The 18,742-nt window shown below is 35.7% G+C and overlaps 1 protein-coding gene across 1 annotated transcript in view; it reads left to right on the top strand.

Annotated features, from left to right (window-relative positions):
* Positions 1-18,742, top strand: part of POLR3G (RNA polymerase III subunit G) — a gene marked incomplete at its 5' end in the record, with an annotated part of 31,377 nt that continues 12,635 nt past the window's right edge. The window contains 4 exons of the mRNA XM_082835667.1: positions 1-117; positions 2,353-2,482; positions 14,607-14,663; positions 17,262-17,312. Coding sequence (XP_082691793.1) covers positions 1-117; positions 2,353-2,482; positions 14,607-14,663; positions 17,262-17,312 — 355 coding nt within the window. The remainder of the gene's footprint in view (positions 118-2,352; positions 2,483-14,606; positions 14,664-17,261; positions 17,313-18,742) is intronic.

Below are 18,742 nucleotides of genomic sequence, written 5' to 3'. Positions count from 1 at the left end.
ATGGCTGGGAATAAAGGAAGAGGACGTGCTGCTTACACCTTTAATATTGAGGCAGTTGGATTTAGCAGAGGTGAAAAGTTACCTGATGTAGTATTGAAGCCACCCCCACTATTTCCTGTAAGTACATTAACAGCAAAATGCTCACAGGGTGTTTTTTCATGTTTCAGAGAAAATTTAAATTCTGTATAAGACTTGAATATATGATATCATTACGATATCCTAACTATAAGAAAGTAAAAGAGAGTGTGTCACTTACCTTTAATTTAAATATTTCCACTGTTCTTTTCTGAAACTTTTCTAATTTTCAAACTGCTTTCTTAAAATACAGAAAACTATATACACCTTTTCCTGAATGTATTCAGTACTTTTTGAACCAAGAAAGAATTTTTTTTCAATCCTTGCATCTTATAATGCTGTTATTGATATATTCCAATATTAAAATAATATTTTTAAAAGTCAAGTCAGGTTTTACAGTGGTCCTCACTTCCCATTGTGCCAGATCTTCACCTAATGATTTTCTTCTCATCTTGTATCTATAGAATTTAATTTTGCTCCCTAGTATACCACTTGACCTTTTACCCACTGAACTTTATTTTTGCTTATTTCCTTATTAAAGTCAATTTTAATTTTGTTACTCTTTCTCAGAATATAAGCATTTCTACTACATTTAGTGTTGCTTTTAAATTTCATGAGTATGCTGCAGACTTAATTGGTGTAATTTTTAATCTAATGTTTTCGCTTTATATTAAGTTTAAAATGTAAGCTTACATTTCCAGATGCACATGTGCTGTAGTATAAAATATGAAAAAATCATAAATAACCAGATACTCCCTCCAGGAATCTTTTCCCTCTTTTAAAAGGAAACATCCTTTGTTGAAAGATTTATGTAAGTAGAGGACCCTGGATAAATGTATTGGGGATCTAGATGTCTCACATGGGGAGTGTCTGCTTTTTGCTCTTGGTATTTTGCCTTTCTGATATTCATTATAGCCTAAAAACAAAGGTAAATATCTCAGGTATGGACATTATGTCACTTTACATTGATTTCTTTTAAAACAAGCTCTTCATGTGTGAGGTTACTTCTAAAGCTTGGGAATATTAGTACATACTGTTTTTTTCTGCGTGGAATAAAAATGAAATTCCTTATTACTGGCTAAAAGGCTCTGTCTGATCTGGCCTTACTGATGTCTCTCTGACCCTTTTCCTACCACTGTCCTCATTCCTTAGCCATGCTGATCTCCTTGTTCCCTTAGGCATTTTCCTCTGCTTGTTTCCCTGGCTGGAGCCATTGATTTCCCCATTTCTTTGCATGGATGGCTTCGTAATTTTATCCAGATCTCTGCTCAAAGATGACTCCCCTGAGAGATCATGCATGCATAACCCTGTCTAGACCAGCCACTTCCAATCTCCACGTACTCCGTTAGTCACTCTTTCCTCTTCCTGGCTTCAGCCCTTCTATTTCACTTATCACTATCTGAAATTATATATTACCTCATTTGTTTACTTATTTTCTCCCCTAGAATGTAAATTCCATGTAGGTAGGAAGTTTGACTAGTTCATCTCCTGTTGTCTAACCCCTTGTGACTTATAGTAGGCACTCAATAAATAGTTGTAGAATGAATAAATTCAGAGTGAAATTTTTAAAATGTACCCTATACTTAGCCTGTGAAACCAGAAATATCTTTTTTATGTACCCTGAGGACCCACATTTTAATGAATATATATATTATAAATATATATACATATGTGGGTGTGCATGTAACTTTTAAAAATTGAAGATACAAATTTCTGCTTTGCCACTTTTGTTCTATATGGGCATATAGATTGTTCATTTCTCAGTTTCCTCACTGTAAAAGGGGAGATATTGATACTTTAGATGAGTTCATGGATTTTGAATATTGAGTACATCTAGGTTGTAGTATGTAGTAACCAGTTGTTAAATGGTAGCTGCTACTACTTTTTTTTTAATGCTGCTGCTCCCACCAATACCACCACCACTGACTGAGGTTAATAGGAGACTAGAGGGGCTGCTTTTATTTGGGTGCCTTGATTGTTAAAATATAGAATCACAATCAACAGACTATATAGCAAAATGATTATTGGTGTGATCAGTAGAAAAATTAGGGCAGGTAGGAAAACTAAGTATCTTTTCTACTTCTAAAAGAAGAGCAAAATAGGAGATGGGTGAAAGTTTTAATAGATTATAAAAGCTCAAAATCTTTTAAGTTGATGGTAAAACTTAATACCTGTAAAATGTAGTTTTTCAATAAAACTAACATTTTTCAGAATATAGACAAAAAGGATATTAAAATATTTAATTTATTTTTAAAAATTGCCTCTTAATTTAAACAGGATACAGATTATAAACCGGTGCCACTGAAAACAGGAGAGGGTGAAGATTATGTGCTGGCCCTGAAACAGGAGTTGAGAGAAACAGTGAAAAGAATGCCTTATTTTGTAGAAACACCTGAAGAAAAACAAGGTGCGTATTGGACTCTTTATGTGGTTCACTGTCTACAGATGAAATAGCATTTCAGCATAAGATATATGACCTTTAATGCTGATTGATTTGATTCAGTCAGAAATTTCAATCAACTACCTTGAAAAAGCATATTTATGTTGATTTAGCAGAAAATATATTTTAAACTTTTTGATATTTTATTTTTTAAATTATCTTTCAAAATAGAAGTTTTATATGTTCAGTGAAATTTATGAAAAACAGAAGTATTAAGAAAGTAAGAATCACCTGTATTCCTTATGTCTAGAGAACTACTATTAATATTTTATTATATATTCCAGATTTTTCTTCTGTGTGTATATTCCTTTTATAAAATTGGAGTCATATTACTTTGTATCTTCCTTTTTCACTCAATAGCATATTATTAGCATTGTCACATATTCTTTTTTAGTTAATTTTTATTGGAGTATAGTTGATTTACAATGTTGTGTTAGTTTCAGGTGTACAGCAAAGTGAATCAGTTATACATATACATATATCCACTCTTTCTTAGATTCTATTCCCATATAGGTCATTACAGAGTATTGAGTAAAGTTCCCTGTGCTATACAGTAGGTTCTTATTAGTTATCTATTTTATCCACATATTCTTAGCATTCTTAGAAAATATGATATTTGATGACTATGTGGTATTCCATTGTGTGGATATAACATTATTAATTGTAACTAGTTCCCTGCTGTAAGATTTAAGATTGTTTCTAGTTTTTTTTCCTCATATCTATAATACTATTAGTACTATCCTTATACGTAAATCTTTGATCAGGTCTCTGATTATTCAATAATATGGTTAAAATTTTTGAAAGGCTTGACTGTATTTTGGCTTACCATTTATCAGATATAAAATATAAAATATATATTCACTGGTTATGCCAAGGACAGAGAGGAGAAATTACAGTTGGAGAAGGCTTGACAGTCTCAGACTGGAAGTGCAAAGTGGTTTTAGAGGAAGAGAACACATTCCTGAGTAGTTATTTAGCACAGTAGAACTATATTGATTTTCAGTTTCTGCCCCTGAATGTTGAAATTAGAGAGATCGATATCATCCTTGAGTTCTCAAAACAACATCATTAAAACATGAGAAATTCATATAGTATCATTTCATTCCATTAGTATTAAAAATGCATACCCTTTTCCCTCATTCTAAAAGATTTAGATTGGATAAGAATCAAAAAGGAAGGCTTATATAGTAATATTACACGTGCTTCTAATTGTAAGAAACATTTTAGACAAGTTTATTTAATTTTTCAAAACATAGCTTCTTGAAGTTATGTAATAAATGGTTTGATATTTTTACCTCAAAAATACTGAATTTTTTTACTTTCATGATTATGTTGCATGCTTTTCTCTATTTGAGTTTAGAAATGAAATTAAATCTCATTTTAAAGATTTAAATAAGTAAGATTAAATGAACTAATAAATATTCAATCTTAGTGAATAGTGTAGGATATACTTTAGGCTTTTTAAAATTAGTTAGGCTTTTTAAAATTAGTCTCTTCTCTAGATTATGGGATGTACTTACTTAAATGTGGTTGTTATTAAAGTACATGTCCAATTTAAAAGTATGTCATACCATGGAAACATTTATTTGAGTCTTTTAAACCAGGAACATAATTTTGTTCATGGTTTCGGAGAGCAGCTGGCTTATACCTGGATCAAGACGGTCGTTACCTTTTTTTTTTTTTTTTTTTTTTTTTTTTTTGTGGTACGTGGGCCTCTCACTGTTGTGGCCTCTCCCATTGCGGAGCACAGGCTCCGGACACGCGGGCTCAGCGGCCATGGCTCACGGGCCCAGGCACTCCGCAGCATGTGGAAGCTTCCCGGACCAGGACATGAACCCGTGTCCCCTGCATCAGCAGGCAGACTCTCAACCATTGCGCCACCTGCGAATCCCGGATCTTTACCTTTGATAACTGCATAATAAAGTATTTAAATATATAAGGAATCTTTTGTTACTGTTCCAGAAGAAACCTCTTGCATAGAATTTTCTAAACTGATACAAGTATATTCTCTTTGAATATACTCATGTTTACCTCTCTTTCCTGATATAATGTGTTATTAAAAAAAACTATGGTTGAAAGTAAAGGCTTTTTGGGTTGGGGCATGACCTCGGCTGACCTGCACTCTGAGCCTCCATTTACCACGTGTAAAAGGCACACAAGGCCCAGGGCACCACCTAGAGGCACATGGAGGAAGGAGGGTTGGTGCAGAGCCGGAAGAGCATGCAGCCGGTGGGGGGGTGGGGGTGTCGCGGATCCTACAAAGGCACAGAGCATGTCACTAAGCTGAGATTCTGTGGCTGAGACTGCTGTTAAGAGCCTTCTGGCACTACTAATATCAGAGCCCTGTGGCTGACACTGTCTTGGTGCTCTGGCTGGGTGTCAGGCCTGTGCCTCTGAGGTGGGAGAGCCAAGCTCAGGACATTTGTCCACCAGAGACCTCCCGGCTCCAGGTAATATCAAACAGTGAAAGCTCTCCCAGAGATCTCCATCTCAACACTAAGACCCAGCTCTACTCAACGAACAACAAGCTATGGTGCTGGACACCCTATGCCAAACAACTAGCAAAACAGGAACACAACCCCATCCATTAGCAGAGACGCTGCCTAAAATCATAATAAGGTCACAGACACCCCAAAACACACCACCAGACGCAGTCCTGCCCACCAGAAAGACAAGATCCAGCCTTATCCACCAGAACACAGGCACCAATCCCCTCACCGGGAAGCCTACACAACCCACTGAACCAACCTTCGCCACTGGGGGCAGACACCAAAAACAACAGGAACTACGAACCTGCAGCCTGTGAAAAGGAGATCCTAAACACAGTAAGTTAAACAAAATGAGAAGACAGAGAAACACACAGCAGATGAAGGAGCAAGATAAAAACCCACCAGACCAAACAAATGAGGAAATAGGCAGTCTACCTGAAAAAGAATTCAGAATAATGATAGTAAAGATGATCCAAAATCTTGGAAAAAGAATAGAGAAAATACAAGAAACGTTTAACAAGGACCTAGAAGAACTAAAGAGCAAACAAACAATGATGAAGAACACAATAAATAAAATTAAAAATTCTCTAGAAGGAATCAATAGCACAATAACTGAGGCAGAAGAACAGATAAGAGACCTGGAAGATAGAATAGTGGAAATAACTACCACAGAGCAGAATAAAGAAAAAAGAATGAAAAGAATTGAGGACAGTCTCAGAGACCTCTGGGACAACATTAAATGCACTAACATTCAAATTATAAGGATCCCAGAAGAAGAAGAGAAAAAGAAAGGGACTGAGAAAATATTTGAAGAGATGTACAGTTGAAAACTTCCCGAATATAGGAAAGGAAATAGTCAATTAAGTCCAGGAAGCACAGAGAGTCCCATACAAGATAAATCCAAGGAGAAACATGCCAAGACACATATTAATCAAACTATCAAAAATTAAATACAAAGAAAAAATGTTAAAAGCAACAAGGGAAAAGGAACAGATAATATACAAGGGAATCCCCATAAGGTTAACAGCTCATCCTTCAGCAGAAACTCTGAAAGCCAGAAGGGAGTGGCAGGACATATTTAAAGTGATGAAAGGGAAAAACTTACAACCAAGATTACTGTACCCAGCAAGGATCTTATTCAGATTCAACGGAGAAATTAAAAGCTTTACAGACAAGCAAAAGCTAAAAGAATTCAGCACCACCAAACCAGCTGTACAACAAACGCTAAAAGAACTTCTCTAGGCAGGAAACAAAAGAGAAGAAGACCTATAATAACAAACCCAAAACAATTTAGAAAATGGTAATAGGAACATACATATCAATAACTACCCTAAATGTAAATGAATTAAATGCTCCAACCAAAAGACATAGACTGACTGAATGGATACAAAAACAAGACCCATATATATGCTGTCTACAAGAGACCCACTTCACACCTAGGGACACATACAGACTGAAAGTGAGGGGATGGAAAGATATTCCATGCAAATAGAAACCAAAAGAAAGCTGGAGTAGCAATTCTCATATCAGACAAAATAGACTTCAAAATAAAGACTATTACAAGAGACAAAGAAGGACACTACATAATGATCCAGAGATCAACCCAAGAAGATATAACAATCGTAACTATTTATGCACCCAACATAGGAACACCTCAATACAAAGGCAAATGCTAACAGCCATAAAAGGGGAAATCGACAGTAACACAATCATAGTAGAGGACTTTAACACCCCACTTTCACCAATGGACAGATCATCCAAGATGAAAATAAATAAGGAAACACAGCTTTAAATGACACATTAAACAAGATGGACTTAATTGCTATTTATAGGAATTCCATCCAAAAACAACAGAATACACTTTCTTCTTAAGTGATCATGGAACATTCTCCAGGATAGATCATATCTTGGGTCACAAATCAAGCCTTGGTAAGTTTAAGAAAATTGAAATCGTATCAAGTATCTTTTCCGACGACAACGCTGTGAGACTAGGTATCAGCTACAGGAAAAAATCTGTAAAAACTACAAACACATGGAGACTAAACAATACACTACTTAATAACCAAGAGATCACTGAAGAAATCAAAGAGGAAATCAAAAAATACCTAGAAACAAATGACAATGAAAACACGATGACCCAAAACCTATGGGATGCAGCAAAAGCAGTTCTAAGAGGGAAGTTTATACTAATACAATCCTACCTCAAGAGACAAGAAAAATCCCAAATAAACAACCTAACCTTTTTCCTAAAGCCATAAAGAAAGAACAGAAAACCCCAAAGTTAGCAGAAGGAAAGCAGTCATAAAGATCAGATCAGAACTAAATGAAAAAGAAATGACGAAAACAATAGCAAAGATCAATAAAACTAAAAGCTGGTTCTTTGAAAAGATAAACAAAATTGATAAACAATTGGCCAGACTCATCAAGAAAAAAAAGGAGAAGACTCAAATCAATAGAATTAGAAATGAAAAGGAGGAGTAACAACTGACACTGCAGAAATACAAAGAATCATGAGATTACTACAAGCAACTATATGCCAATAAAATGGCCAACCTGGAAGAAATGGACAAATTCTTAGAAAAGCACAACCTTCTGAGACTGAAGCAGGACGAAATAGAAAATATAAACAGCAATCACAAGCACTGAAATTGAGACTGTGATTAAAATCTTCCAACAAACAAAAGCCCAGGACCAGATGGCTTCACAGGCGAATTGTATCAAACATTTAGAGAAGAGCTAACACCTATCCTTCTCAAACTCTTCCAAAATATAGCAGAGGGAGGAACAAACTCATTCTATGAGGCCATCATCACCCTGATACTAAAACCAGACAAAGATGTCACAGAGGAAGAAAACTATAGGCCAGTATCACTGATGAACATAGATGCAAAAATCCTCAACAAAACACTAGCAAACAGAATCCAATAGCACATTGAAAGGATCATACACCATGGTCAAGTGGGGTTTATCCCAGGAATGCAAGGATTCTTCAATATATGCAAATCATACACTATACTAACCAACTGAAGGAGAAAAACCATATGATCATCTCAATAGATGCAGAAAAAGCTTTTGACAAAATTCAACACCCATTTATGATAAAAACCCTCCAGAAAGTAGGCATAGAGGGAACTTACCTCAACATAATAAAGGCCATATATGACAAACCCACAGCCAACATCATTCTCAATGGTGAAACACTGAAACCATTTCCTCTAAGATCAGGAGCAAGACAAGGTTTGTCCACTCTCACCACTGTTATTCAACATAGTTTTGGAAGTTTTAGCCACAGCAATCAGAAGGAAAAGAAATAAAAGGCATCCAAATTGGAAAAGAAGAAGTAAAACTGTCACTGTTAAAAAAAGAAACAAAAACAAAACTGTCATTGTTTGCAGATGACATGATAATATACATGGAGAATCCTAAAGATGCTACCAGAAAACTACAGCCAATCAATGAATTTGGTAAAGTAGCAGGATACAATTTAATGCACAGAAATCTCTTGCATTTGTATATATTAATGATGAAAAATCTGAAAGAGGAATTAAGGAAACACTCCCATTTACCACTGTAACAAAAAGAATAAAATACCTAGCAATAAACCTACCTAAGGAGACAAAAGACCTGTATGCAGAAAACTGTAAGACACTGATGAAAGAAATTAAAGATGATACAAAGAGATCGAGAGATATACCATGTTCTTCGATTGAAGAATCAACATTGTGAAAATGACTATACTACCCAAAGCAATCTACAGATTCAATGCAATCCCTATCAAACTTCCAATGGCATTTTTCACAGAACTAGAACAAAAAATTTTACAATTTGTATGGAAACACAGGAGACCCCGGAATAGCCAAAACGATCTTGAGAAAGAAAAATGGAGCTGGAGGAATCAGGCTCCCGGACTTCACACTATACTACAGAGCTACAGAAATCAAGACAGTATGGTACTAGCACAAAAACAGAAATATAGATCAGTGGAAAAGGATAGAAAGCCCAGAGATTAACCCACACAACTATAGTCATCTTATTTTTGATAAAGGAGGCAAGAATATACAATGGAGAAAAGACAGCCTCTTCAATAAGTGGTGCTGGGAAAACTGGAAAGCTACATGTAAAAGAATGAAATTACAACACTCCCTGATACCATACACAAAAATAAACTCAAAATGGATTAACGACCTAAATGTAAGGCCAGACACTGTAAAACTCTTAGATGAAAACATAGGCAGAACACTCTATGACATAAATCACAGTAACATCCTTTCTGACCCACCTCCTAGAGAAATGGAAATAAAAATAAACAAATGGGACGTAATGAAACTTAAAAGCTTTTTCACGGTAAAGGAAAACAAACAAGACGAAAAGACAGCCCTCAGAATGGGAGAAAATATTTGCAAATGAAGCAACTGACAAAGGATTAATCGCAAAAATTTACAAGAAGCTCATGTGGCTCAATATCAAAAAAACAAACAACCCAATCCAAAAATGGGTAGAAGATCTAAATAGACATTTCTCCAAAGAAGATATACATATTGAAAACAAACATATGAAAGAATGCTCAACATCACTAATCATTAGAGAAATGCAAATCAAAACTACAATGAGGTATCACCTCTCAAGAGTCAGAATGGCCATCATCAAAAAATCTACAAGCAATAAATGCTGGAGAGGATGTGGTGAAAAGGGAACCCTCTTGCACTGTTGGTGGGAATGTAAATTGCTACAGCCACTATTGAGAACAGTATGGAGGTTCCTTAAAAAAACTACAAATAGAACTACCATATGATCCAGCAATCCCACTACTGGGCATATACCCTGAGAAAACTATAATTCAAAAAGAATCATGTACCACCATGTTCATTGCAGCTCTATTTGCAATAGCCAGGACATGGAAGCAACCTAAGTGTCCATCGACAGATGAATGGATAAAGAAGATGTGGCACATATAGACAATGGAATATTACTCAGCCATAAAAAGAGATGAAATTGAGTTATTTGTAGTGAGGTGGATGGACCTAGAGTCTGTCACACAGAGTGAAGTAAGTCAGAAAGAGAAAAATACCTTATGCTAACACGTATATATAGAATCTAAAAAAAAAAAAGTTCTGAAGAACATAGGGGCAGTACAGGAATAAAGATGCAGGCATAGAGAATGGACTTGAGGATTGAGGACACGAGGAGAGGGAAGGGTAAGCTGGGACGAAGTGAGAGAGTGGCATGGACTTATATATACTACCAAATGTAAAATAGATAGCTAGTGGGAAGCAGCCCCATAGCACAGGGAGATCAGCTCGTTGCTTTGTGACCACCTAGAGGGATGTGATGGGAGGGTAGGAGGGAGATGCAAGACGGAGGAGATATGGGGATATATGTATAGCTGATTCACTTTGTTATACAGCAGAAACTAACACACCATTGTAAAGCAATTATACTTCAATAAAGATGTTGAAATAAATTAATAAATAAAAAGAAAGTAAAGGCTTTTAAAAATACATAATATATATATGTGTGAGTACTGGTTTATATACACTGTATATATACATTATATATATATACACACACACATACACACACACATATAGTGTGCATATACACACCTTGAATGGAAAAGAATTGGCCAGACTGAATAGAAGTACACAACTGTCATAGGGAGCCATATTCTAGATAGTGTTCCATCTCTGTATGTTCACCAGCCTTCTCTCATCACTCACTACCTATGTGCTTTAGGAAAGAGAGATTTATGGACTGGTGTAAAGAACTAAAGCTGTACAGACTTTGACAAATAAGGTAGGAGATCTCTTCCTGATCATCAAATGGCTGGTGGCTCAGGGCACTGAGATTTGTTCACAAAGAACAGAGGGTACAGAATAAACATATTTCATGTTGTGATAGATTCAAGGTTTGTTTATAGTGTTCTGAGGTAGAATTATAGAAATGATTGGTGTTTTCTCTGCAATGAAATTTATTATTTTTTTAATAAAGAGAAATGAATTTTATTATTTTTATGAGTTTTAGCTGCAAAGGTGCATAGAGAGCATCTGGTCCAGTGGTTCCCAGCTCAGGTTCCTGAACCACTGGGGTCCTCTGAGCTAGAAACAGGGGTGACAGTGGTGATGGTTCTGTAAGCCATTTTCAGAAGCTTAATGGAAATCATACATTTACCTGCATTATGACCACAAGGTCTGTTATTGAACAAATGGAGTTTGTTTGGTTTATTAACTCTCAATATACTGTCAGGGTCCATTTTAATGTTTTGGTTTCTTTTTGAGCAGTTCTTACTATTTTATGTAATGATTGATATTCATTACTTATTTTTTCATAGACATCTTCCAAAGAACAAAGAGAATTTGCTTTAGAAAAGAAAAAAAAAATTCATATTCTCTTAGCATTACCATACTGGCCAATTGGACCCTTTCATAAATCTAAAATACATTTTGGAAGCTTAGTGATCTTATTTTTCTTGCCTCTTGAAATATTTTACTGTTTCATCATCATAGATATTATTTCATCACTTTTCATTAACTGTTCTCTACTATGAACTCATGAATCAATGAGTAAACAGTATATCTCTAAGAATGAAAAGGACATATGGTATTTTCATACAGTTAATCTTTCGCATAATATTTTGTGATAGGAACCTTGAAAATTCTGTTTGCTAAAATGACGTGACCATATTTTTTTTCTTTTTTGATGGTATTTATATACCAAATTTTATTTCATATAGTTTGTAACAAGACAACTGCTGAAGGCAAAGGCAAAGACAAAGATGATTGAAAGGAAATAGATTATGTAGAAATGAAACAATTTATTGTATTGATCACATTAATTGGTAATTATAAATTTAATAATGAAAATGTTTTACAATTATAGATCAAAGAAGATGGCTGGGCCATCCTCTCTTCAACAAAAGTGTGAGCCATAACAGTTTTTTAAAGTGTTACATTTTGATGATGCAAATATAAGAAGAATTGGAAGTAATGATAAGCTAAAAGCTATTAATAGAAATGTATTTGTAATCTAGAATCACTTGGGTGGTGCAGGTGTGAGAAAAAACAGAAATAATCAGTTAGAATTTATTAAAGATGTATTTGAAATCTGGAATCAGGATATATGAAATGCTTATATTTAAGGCTTGTACATGACAAATTCATGATGCACAGTTGATGCACAGTTAGCTGCATTCAAAGGATGTAGGTGAATATACCTTCAAAACCAGGAAAATAGTGGAGTATAATGAGTTTACTATACTTTGTTATTAAAGTTCCCAGTAATTAATTTTCTTTCTTTTTAAATAACAGCTTTATTGAGATAAAATTCACATATCTAAAATTTACTTTTTAAAATATTTCAGTGCCTTTGAGTGTACTCACAGAATTGTGCTACCAACAGTGCTATCTAATTTTTAGAACTTGTTCATCATCCTGAAGAGATACCCCCATATCCATTAGTATCACTCCCCATTGTCCCTTCCCCCCCTCAGCCCATGGCAACCAGTAATCTGCTTTGTCTCTAGTGATTTGTCTGTTCTAGACATTTCATATAAATGGAATCATAATATGTGTTCTTTTGTGACTGATTACTTTCACTTAACATAATGTTTTCAGGGTTCATACATAGTAAACCATGTATCAGTGTTTCATTCCTTTTTATGGTTGAATTATATTCCATTATATGTGTATACCACATTTTGTTCATTCATCAGTTGATGGACATTTGGGTCAGTTCCACATTGGGGCTACCATGAATAATGCTGCTATGAACATTCATATACATGTTGTTGGGTGGACATATGTCACTTTTATTGTGTACATATCTAGGGTCATATGGCAACTCTTTATTCTACATTTTGAGGAATTGCCAAAATGTTATCTGAAGTGGTTGCACCATTTTACATTACCAAAAATGTATAAGGGTTCCAATTTCTCCACATCCTTGTTAATACTTATTACTGTCTTTTTAGTTCTAGCCATCTAACTGGGTATAAAGTGGTAGCTCATTGTAGTTTTGGTTGGAATTTCCTTAATGACTAATGATGTTGAACATATTAGCATGTGCTTTTTGTCCATGTATATCTTCTTTGGAGAAACGTCTAGTTGTATCCTTTGCTTTTTTAAATTGAATTCCAGTAGTTGGTTTTCAACATCTCTTATTCTTCTGTAAATTATTTGAAAGTAACTTAAAAATATAAAAATGGTTCATTGGTAGTAACCGTTATTATTAATAAATGGTAATAATTTTTTCTTGGTAAATTGAGGGTTAAATTTTTTCAAAATATAGAATCTGTTTTGGAGAAAAATTTAAAATGCAGATGCTGGGAATCTCTCATTTGCCTTCTCTTTACAGATGAAAAACTTGAGAGCAAGATTGAAGTCAAACAGTTAAATATCTAGAAAAACCTTGTCTCTTAGTTTCTGATCTACTCTTTATTATTTTAGTTATCTTTGTCTAACACCATGGTCTTAGTATTATTTGGTGTACAATATTATATGTTACAGGTGTACAATATAGTGATTCACAATTTTTAAAGGTTACACTTCATTTATAGTTATTATAAAATATTTACTATATTCCCTGTGTTGTACAATATATCCCTGTAGCTTATTTTATACCTAATAGTTTGTACCTCTTAATCCCCTACCGCTGTATTGCCCCTACCCACCTCCCTCTCCCCACTCATAACCACTAGTTTGTTCCCTGTATCTGTGAATCTGTGGAAGCATTTTTTTTAACATGGAAGAAAAATCAGTGTCTACTTGGGTCTTGATTTTTACATTTTCATCTTTTATATTACCGTCTGCTTTTCATGACTATCCTCCTAAACCAGTTTTTATGATGAACCATGGTTTCAAGCTATTGTATAATGGTGTCACTTGCTAACTTGTGCTGTTGGGAAAGGGTTTGAGCCCTCATCGAGGGAATTTCTTGTGGCAAAGTGGGCAAAGCAGAACAAGAGCCACAGCCACAGTCCCGGTTTTGGTGAGCTCGTAAGGTCCCTGCAGAGTTCTCAGCAGTGACATGGAAGGCTTGTAGCTTGCTCATTCATGCCCCATCAAGTCCAGCCTTGCCTACTCCTACCCTTTTCCGCATTCTCTTCCCCAATGGATTGTGAAAAGTAGCTCACTGAGAAGCCTAAGTAAATGTGTGTATTAAGCATTTGCTTACCTTACTGGAGGTAAGCAAACGGCCCTTCATCCTCGCTTAGATACTTAATACCTTCCAGTTATACAAGGTTTAGAGATTGGGAGCTGGAGGCCAGTGTCACAAGAAGAAAATAGAAAATGCCAAGTAGACCCCCTGCCCTTATGTGTAAGTGGCTTCCTGACTTGCATTTGGGCTTTTGTGAATTTTCTTAGAGATGAGTCAGATTGTCTGATTCTAAGAACCATAATTAGGGTTTAGGTCTCTGCTCACCCCCAGTCATTCATACCCAGGTGCTTCTTGCCACTTTCCTAAACATGTAATACTCATTGAACTGTTCAGTATGTGTCCAGGGACACATTGTGGAGAAATGTAAGAAACTCCCTGTATGTGAAATAAAAGATGTTACCTGGTGTTTTCAATTATTTTAAAATTTGTTTTTTCTATCTTTTTTCTAGATATTGAAAGATATAGTAAAAGATATATGAAGGTGTACAAAGAAGAGTGGATACCAGGTAATTGTAAAACTGAAAATGTTAAAATAATCTTTAAAGGCTATCTCCCTACCCCATATTTTTTAGGACAAATTTTGTATTTTCACCATAGGAAAATAGAGTCTGGCTCTTTTCCTATAATTAATTAGAAACATACATCTTTTGAAAACTAAGATGAAAAGATTTTTATATTGTAACACAGAAGGGTTGAAGTGTTTTTTTGGAAATTCTTAGGATACTTTTTTTTTTTTTTATAAACTTGGGCTCACCAGAACCATTGGGTTTTCTATTTCCTTTTGCCACAATCACAGTTTTAGTCTCTAATACCAGTAGTCCTCACTGCTGTGCACCTGCGTGATTTTATAGCTTCTGAGGAGAAAGCAAGTCTATTTTTATGAATATTTTAAGCCAAGTTTGTGTATCTTCCTTTCTTTCCAGCAGGCATAGACTCTTTTTGATTGTTAAGATGCCTTTTTAACAGAACCATACCTAAGGGTTTTTTTTTTCAACATTCACAAAATTGCCTTGGATAGAGACAAGGTGAAAGGGGGCTGCAGAGAACTCATCCAGTTCATTCATTTTATAGAAAATTAACAGTTGCCATAGAAATGAAGAGACCTGTCAGGACGACATGGACCATACTTCTAAAACCCAGGTCTCCTCATTTTAACTCACTTTCCTTTGACATCTCTGTCCTTGGTGTGTTATAGAAACTGCCTGTATGTAAATGCATAAGTTGCATTTACAGCATTGTTTTCCTGACTTACAGTGCTCTTTCTTTTCAGTGCCGATTATTGATAAGGTTATGTCCCTCTGAAAACACTGTCTTAGGTCTCTCATTTCTTCTACTTCATAAACATTCATCTCTAAATGATTCTCTTTAAATACTTTCTTATGATCACCTGTGTATTGTTTATAAAAAGAAACATATTTAAAGCAAAATTTATTAGTTCGGCTAAAATAGCTTGAGATATACATGAGTTTTTCTTTTATTAGCAGGCAGCATTTTTTTTTTTTTTTTTGCAGTACGTGGGCCTCTCACTGCTGTGGCCTCTCCCGTTGCGGAGCACAGGCTCCAGACGCGCAGGCTCAGCAGCCATGGCTCACGGGCCCAGTTGCTCCGCTGCATGTGGGATCTTCCCGGACCGGGGCACGAACCCGTGTTCCCTGCATCAGCAGGCGGACTCTCAACCACTGCGCCACCAGGGAAGCCCTAGCAGGCAGCATTTTTATCTATTTTCATGTTGCATCATTTTTCTGATTAAGCTTAAGAATGAAAAGGAAGTGACAAATTAAAGGAATTGTTTAATTAATGCAGGCAAAATTATTAATTGGAGGGAATTTACTTTTCCATAGCTATTTGTATTTTTAATTTTAAAGTTTTCCTATAATTATTAGAATTGTTTATTTAGTTTTGCATGTATTAGGATTGTGATCACATATTTTAACTTTTGAAAAAAAATTTTATTACATAAGAAATACATATCAGGGCTTCCCTGGTGGCGCAGTGGTTGAGGATCCGCCTGCCGATGCAATGGACACGGGTTCGTGCCCCAGTCCGGGAGGATCCCACATGCCGTGGAGCGGCTGGGCACGTGGGCTGTGGCTGCTGAGCTTGCACATCCGGAGCCTGTGCTCTGCAACGGGAGAGGCCACAACAGTGAGAGGCCTGCGTACCACAAAAAAAAAAAAAAAGAAAGAAATACATATCAACTACAGGGCTTCCCTGGTGGCGCAGTGGTTAAGAATCCGCCTGCCAATGCAGGGGACACGGGTTTGAGCCCTGGTGTCTGAGGAGCCCACATACCGCGGAGCAACTAAGCCCGTGCGCCACAACTACTGAGCCTGCGCTCTAGAGCCCACGAGCCACAACTACTGAGCCCACAAGCCTAGAGCCCATGCTCCGAAACAAGAGAAGCCGCCACAATGAGAAACCTACACACCGCAACGAAGAGTAGCCCCCACTCACCACAACTAGAGAGAGCTGGCGTGCAGTAATGAAGACCCAATGCAGCCAAAAATAAATAAGTTAAATAAATAAATTTTTTAAAAAATACATATCAACTACAGAAAACTTACAAAATACAGAGTAGTTAAATAAATAACAGTTAAGAAAAACAGCTGTAATCCTAACACTCGCAAGGAATTACTGTAATATTTTGTCCCCAACCTAGAGCTTTCTCTGCGCAAATATATATAAAAATATTTATATGGTAGGTTTATTTTTTAAATGGAATTCTGTATGTATTGTTTTAGAAGCTTTTTTAATTTACCAGTATATCATGAATAACTTTTCATGCCCATAAATATTTTTCTATATTTTTTGTTATGAAAATTTCTGTATTTGAAAATAATTATATAAATACTGTATAGCTGTTAAAAGAATGTTGTAGAAATTTTATAACACTGTTTCAAAGCTATTTTAATAAACTTTTTTTCTTCATAGGAGAAAATATTTCACTGTTATAATTTCATCCCAGCTAAATATGTATAGTCAGATATTAAGAAACTTTATTTCCTTTGCATGAGCAACTATCATGTTCTTTAAATAGTTATAGCTAGCGCCAGTAATTCCTAGAGGAAACTGCCATTTTTATATTTCTCCTTTTGTACACACAGATTGGAGAAGACTCCCTAGAGAGTTGATGCCAAGAAAAAAATGCAAAAAAGGTACATTTACTAATATAATAATAATAATCCAGGTGGGAAAAGGTTATTGCTTAACTTCCATTTAATATGGAACTGTCAATCTAATGTTACACTCAATGTTCTGAATGCTTTTTCTTAAAATATTTTTGACATTATGATTATTTTGTTGGAGCCTTTTGCTGTTGATTTTTTGTTTTGTTTTCTTTGTTTTTTTAATTGTTTTTCCTTTAATTATGGAATTTTGATGTGCTAGGAAAGACTTTTCAATTATGTAGATATTCTCATTTGCATATTTGAAAGTTTTAAAATGATTAACTGGCTATATTTTAAGTTTTTAACTAAAACATTTGGAACTGGTAACGTTTGGGAACTGTCAAATAGAACTTTATGATGTACATAAAATATCACAGTGAAACCTTCTGTTGTGTTGTTCTTTCATAATTCCACCGAATACAAAGTTGTTGAGCATCTACTATTGCCAGACACTGTGCTAAGAGGGATAAAACAGTGAGCAAAGTAGGAGTAATCCTCGCCCTCACAGAGCTCACAGTCAGTTGGAGTAAAGACATTAAACGTAACACACTGTCTTCACTGGGAGTCCAGGGAAGGGTTCTTTGAGGAGGTACAATTGAACTCCAGATTGAAGTACGAGTACTAGCTTGCTAAGATGAGGTTGTGGGAGAGACATTGGAGAAATTGGGTTTTTTAATGTGTTTTTATTGTTGAGTTTTAGGAGTTCTTTGTATATTTTGGATGATAGTCTGTAGGAAGAACACTCTTGCTGGGTGTTTGTCCTTTCCTGTCACACCACTACCGCATTCACAGCAATTCTGACACCAGATGTATGGAGTTTTTTCCTGCACATCAAGCCATTCTCTGTAACACCAGCTGTGTCTCCTACAATTTAATTCTGTTCTGACACTAACTGGAGTTAGCACAGACCCCACAGATTAAGGGCTCCGTCCCAGGAGACTACTCCCCACTACAGATGTCAATCACAAGTATAGTGTGTCTTCAGGTTACCCACGACTTTTGTCTGAGTTGGCTACAAATCAGAGGTTCCCATGCCCTCCACCCCCAACTTTGGATTTGATTTGCTAAAACAGCTCACAGAACTTAGGGAAACATTTACTTACGTTTATCAGTTTACTATATAATAAAGATTATGATAAAGGATACAGATGAACAGTCAGGTGAAAAGATACATAAGATAAAGTCTGGAAGGTCGCCAGTGCAGGAACTTCTGTCTCTGTGGAATTGGGATGTGCCACCTTCTAGTACATGGATATGTTCACCAAGCCAGAAACTCTTGGAACCACATACTTTGGGGATTTTTATGGAGGCTTCATCACATGGGCATGATCAATCATTAACTCAATCTCCAGCCCCTCTCCTCTTTTCCAAGGGATGGGAGATGAGGCTGAAAGTTCCAGGCTTCTAATCATGGCTTG

The sequence above is a fragment of the Leucopleurus acutus genome (genome assembly GCF_964270905.1).
Source record: "Leucopleurus acutus genome assembly, chromosome: 3".
Classification (NCBI taxonomy): domain Eukaryota; kingdom Metazoa; phylum Chordata; class Mammalia; order Artiodactyla; family Delphinidae; genus Leucopleurus; species Leucopleurus acutus.
The sequence above is the reverse complement of the archived record's forward strand: the minus strand, read 5'-3'. Positions and strand labels throughout refer to the sequence as shown.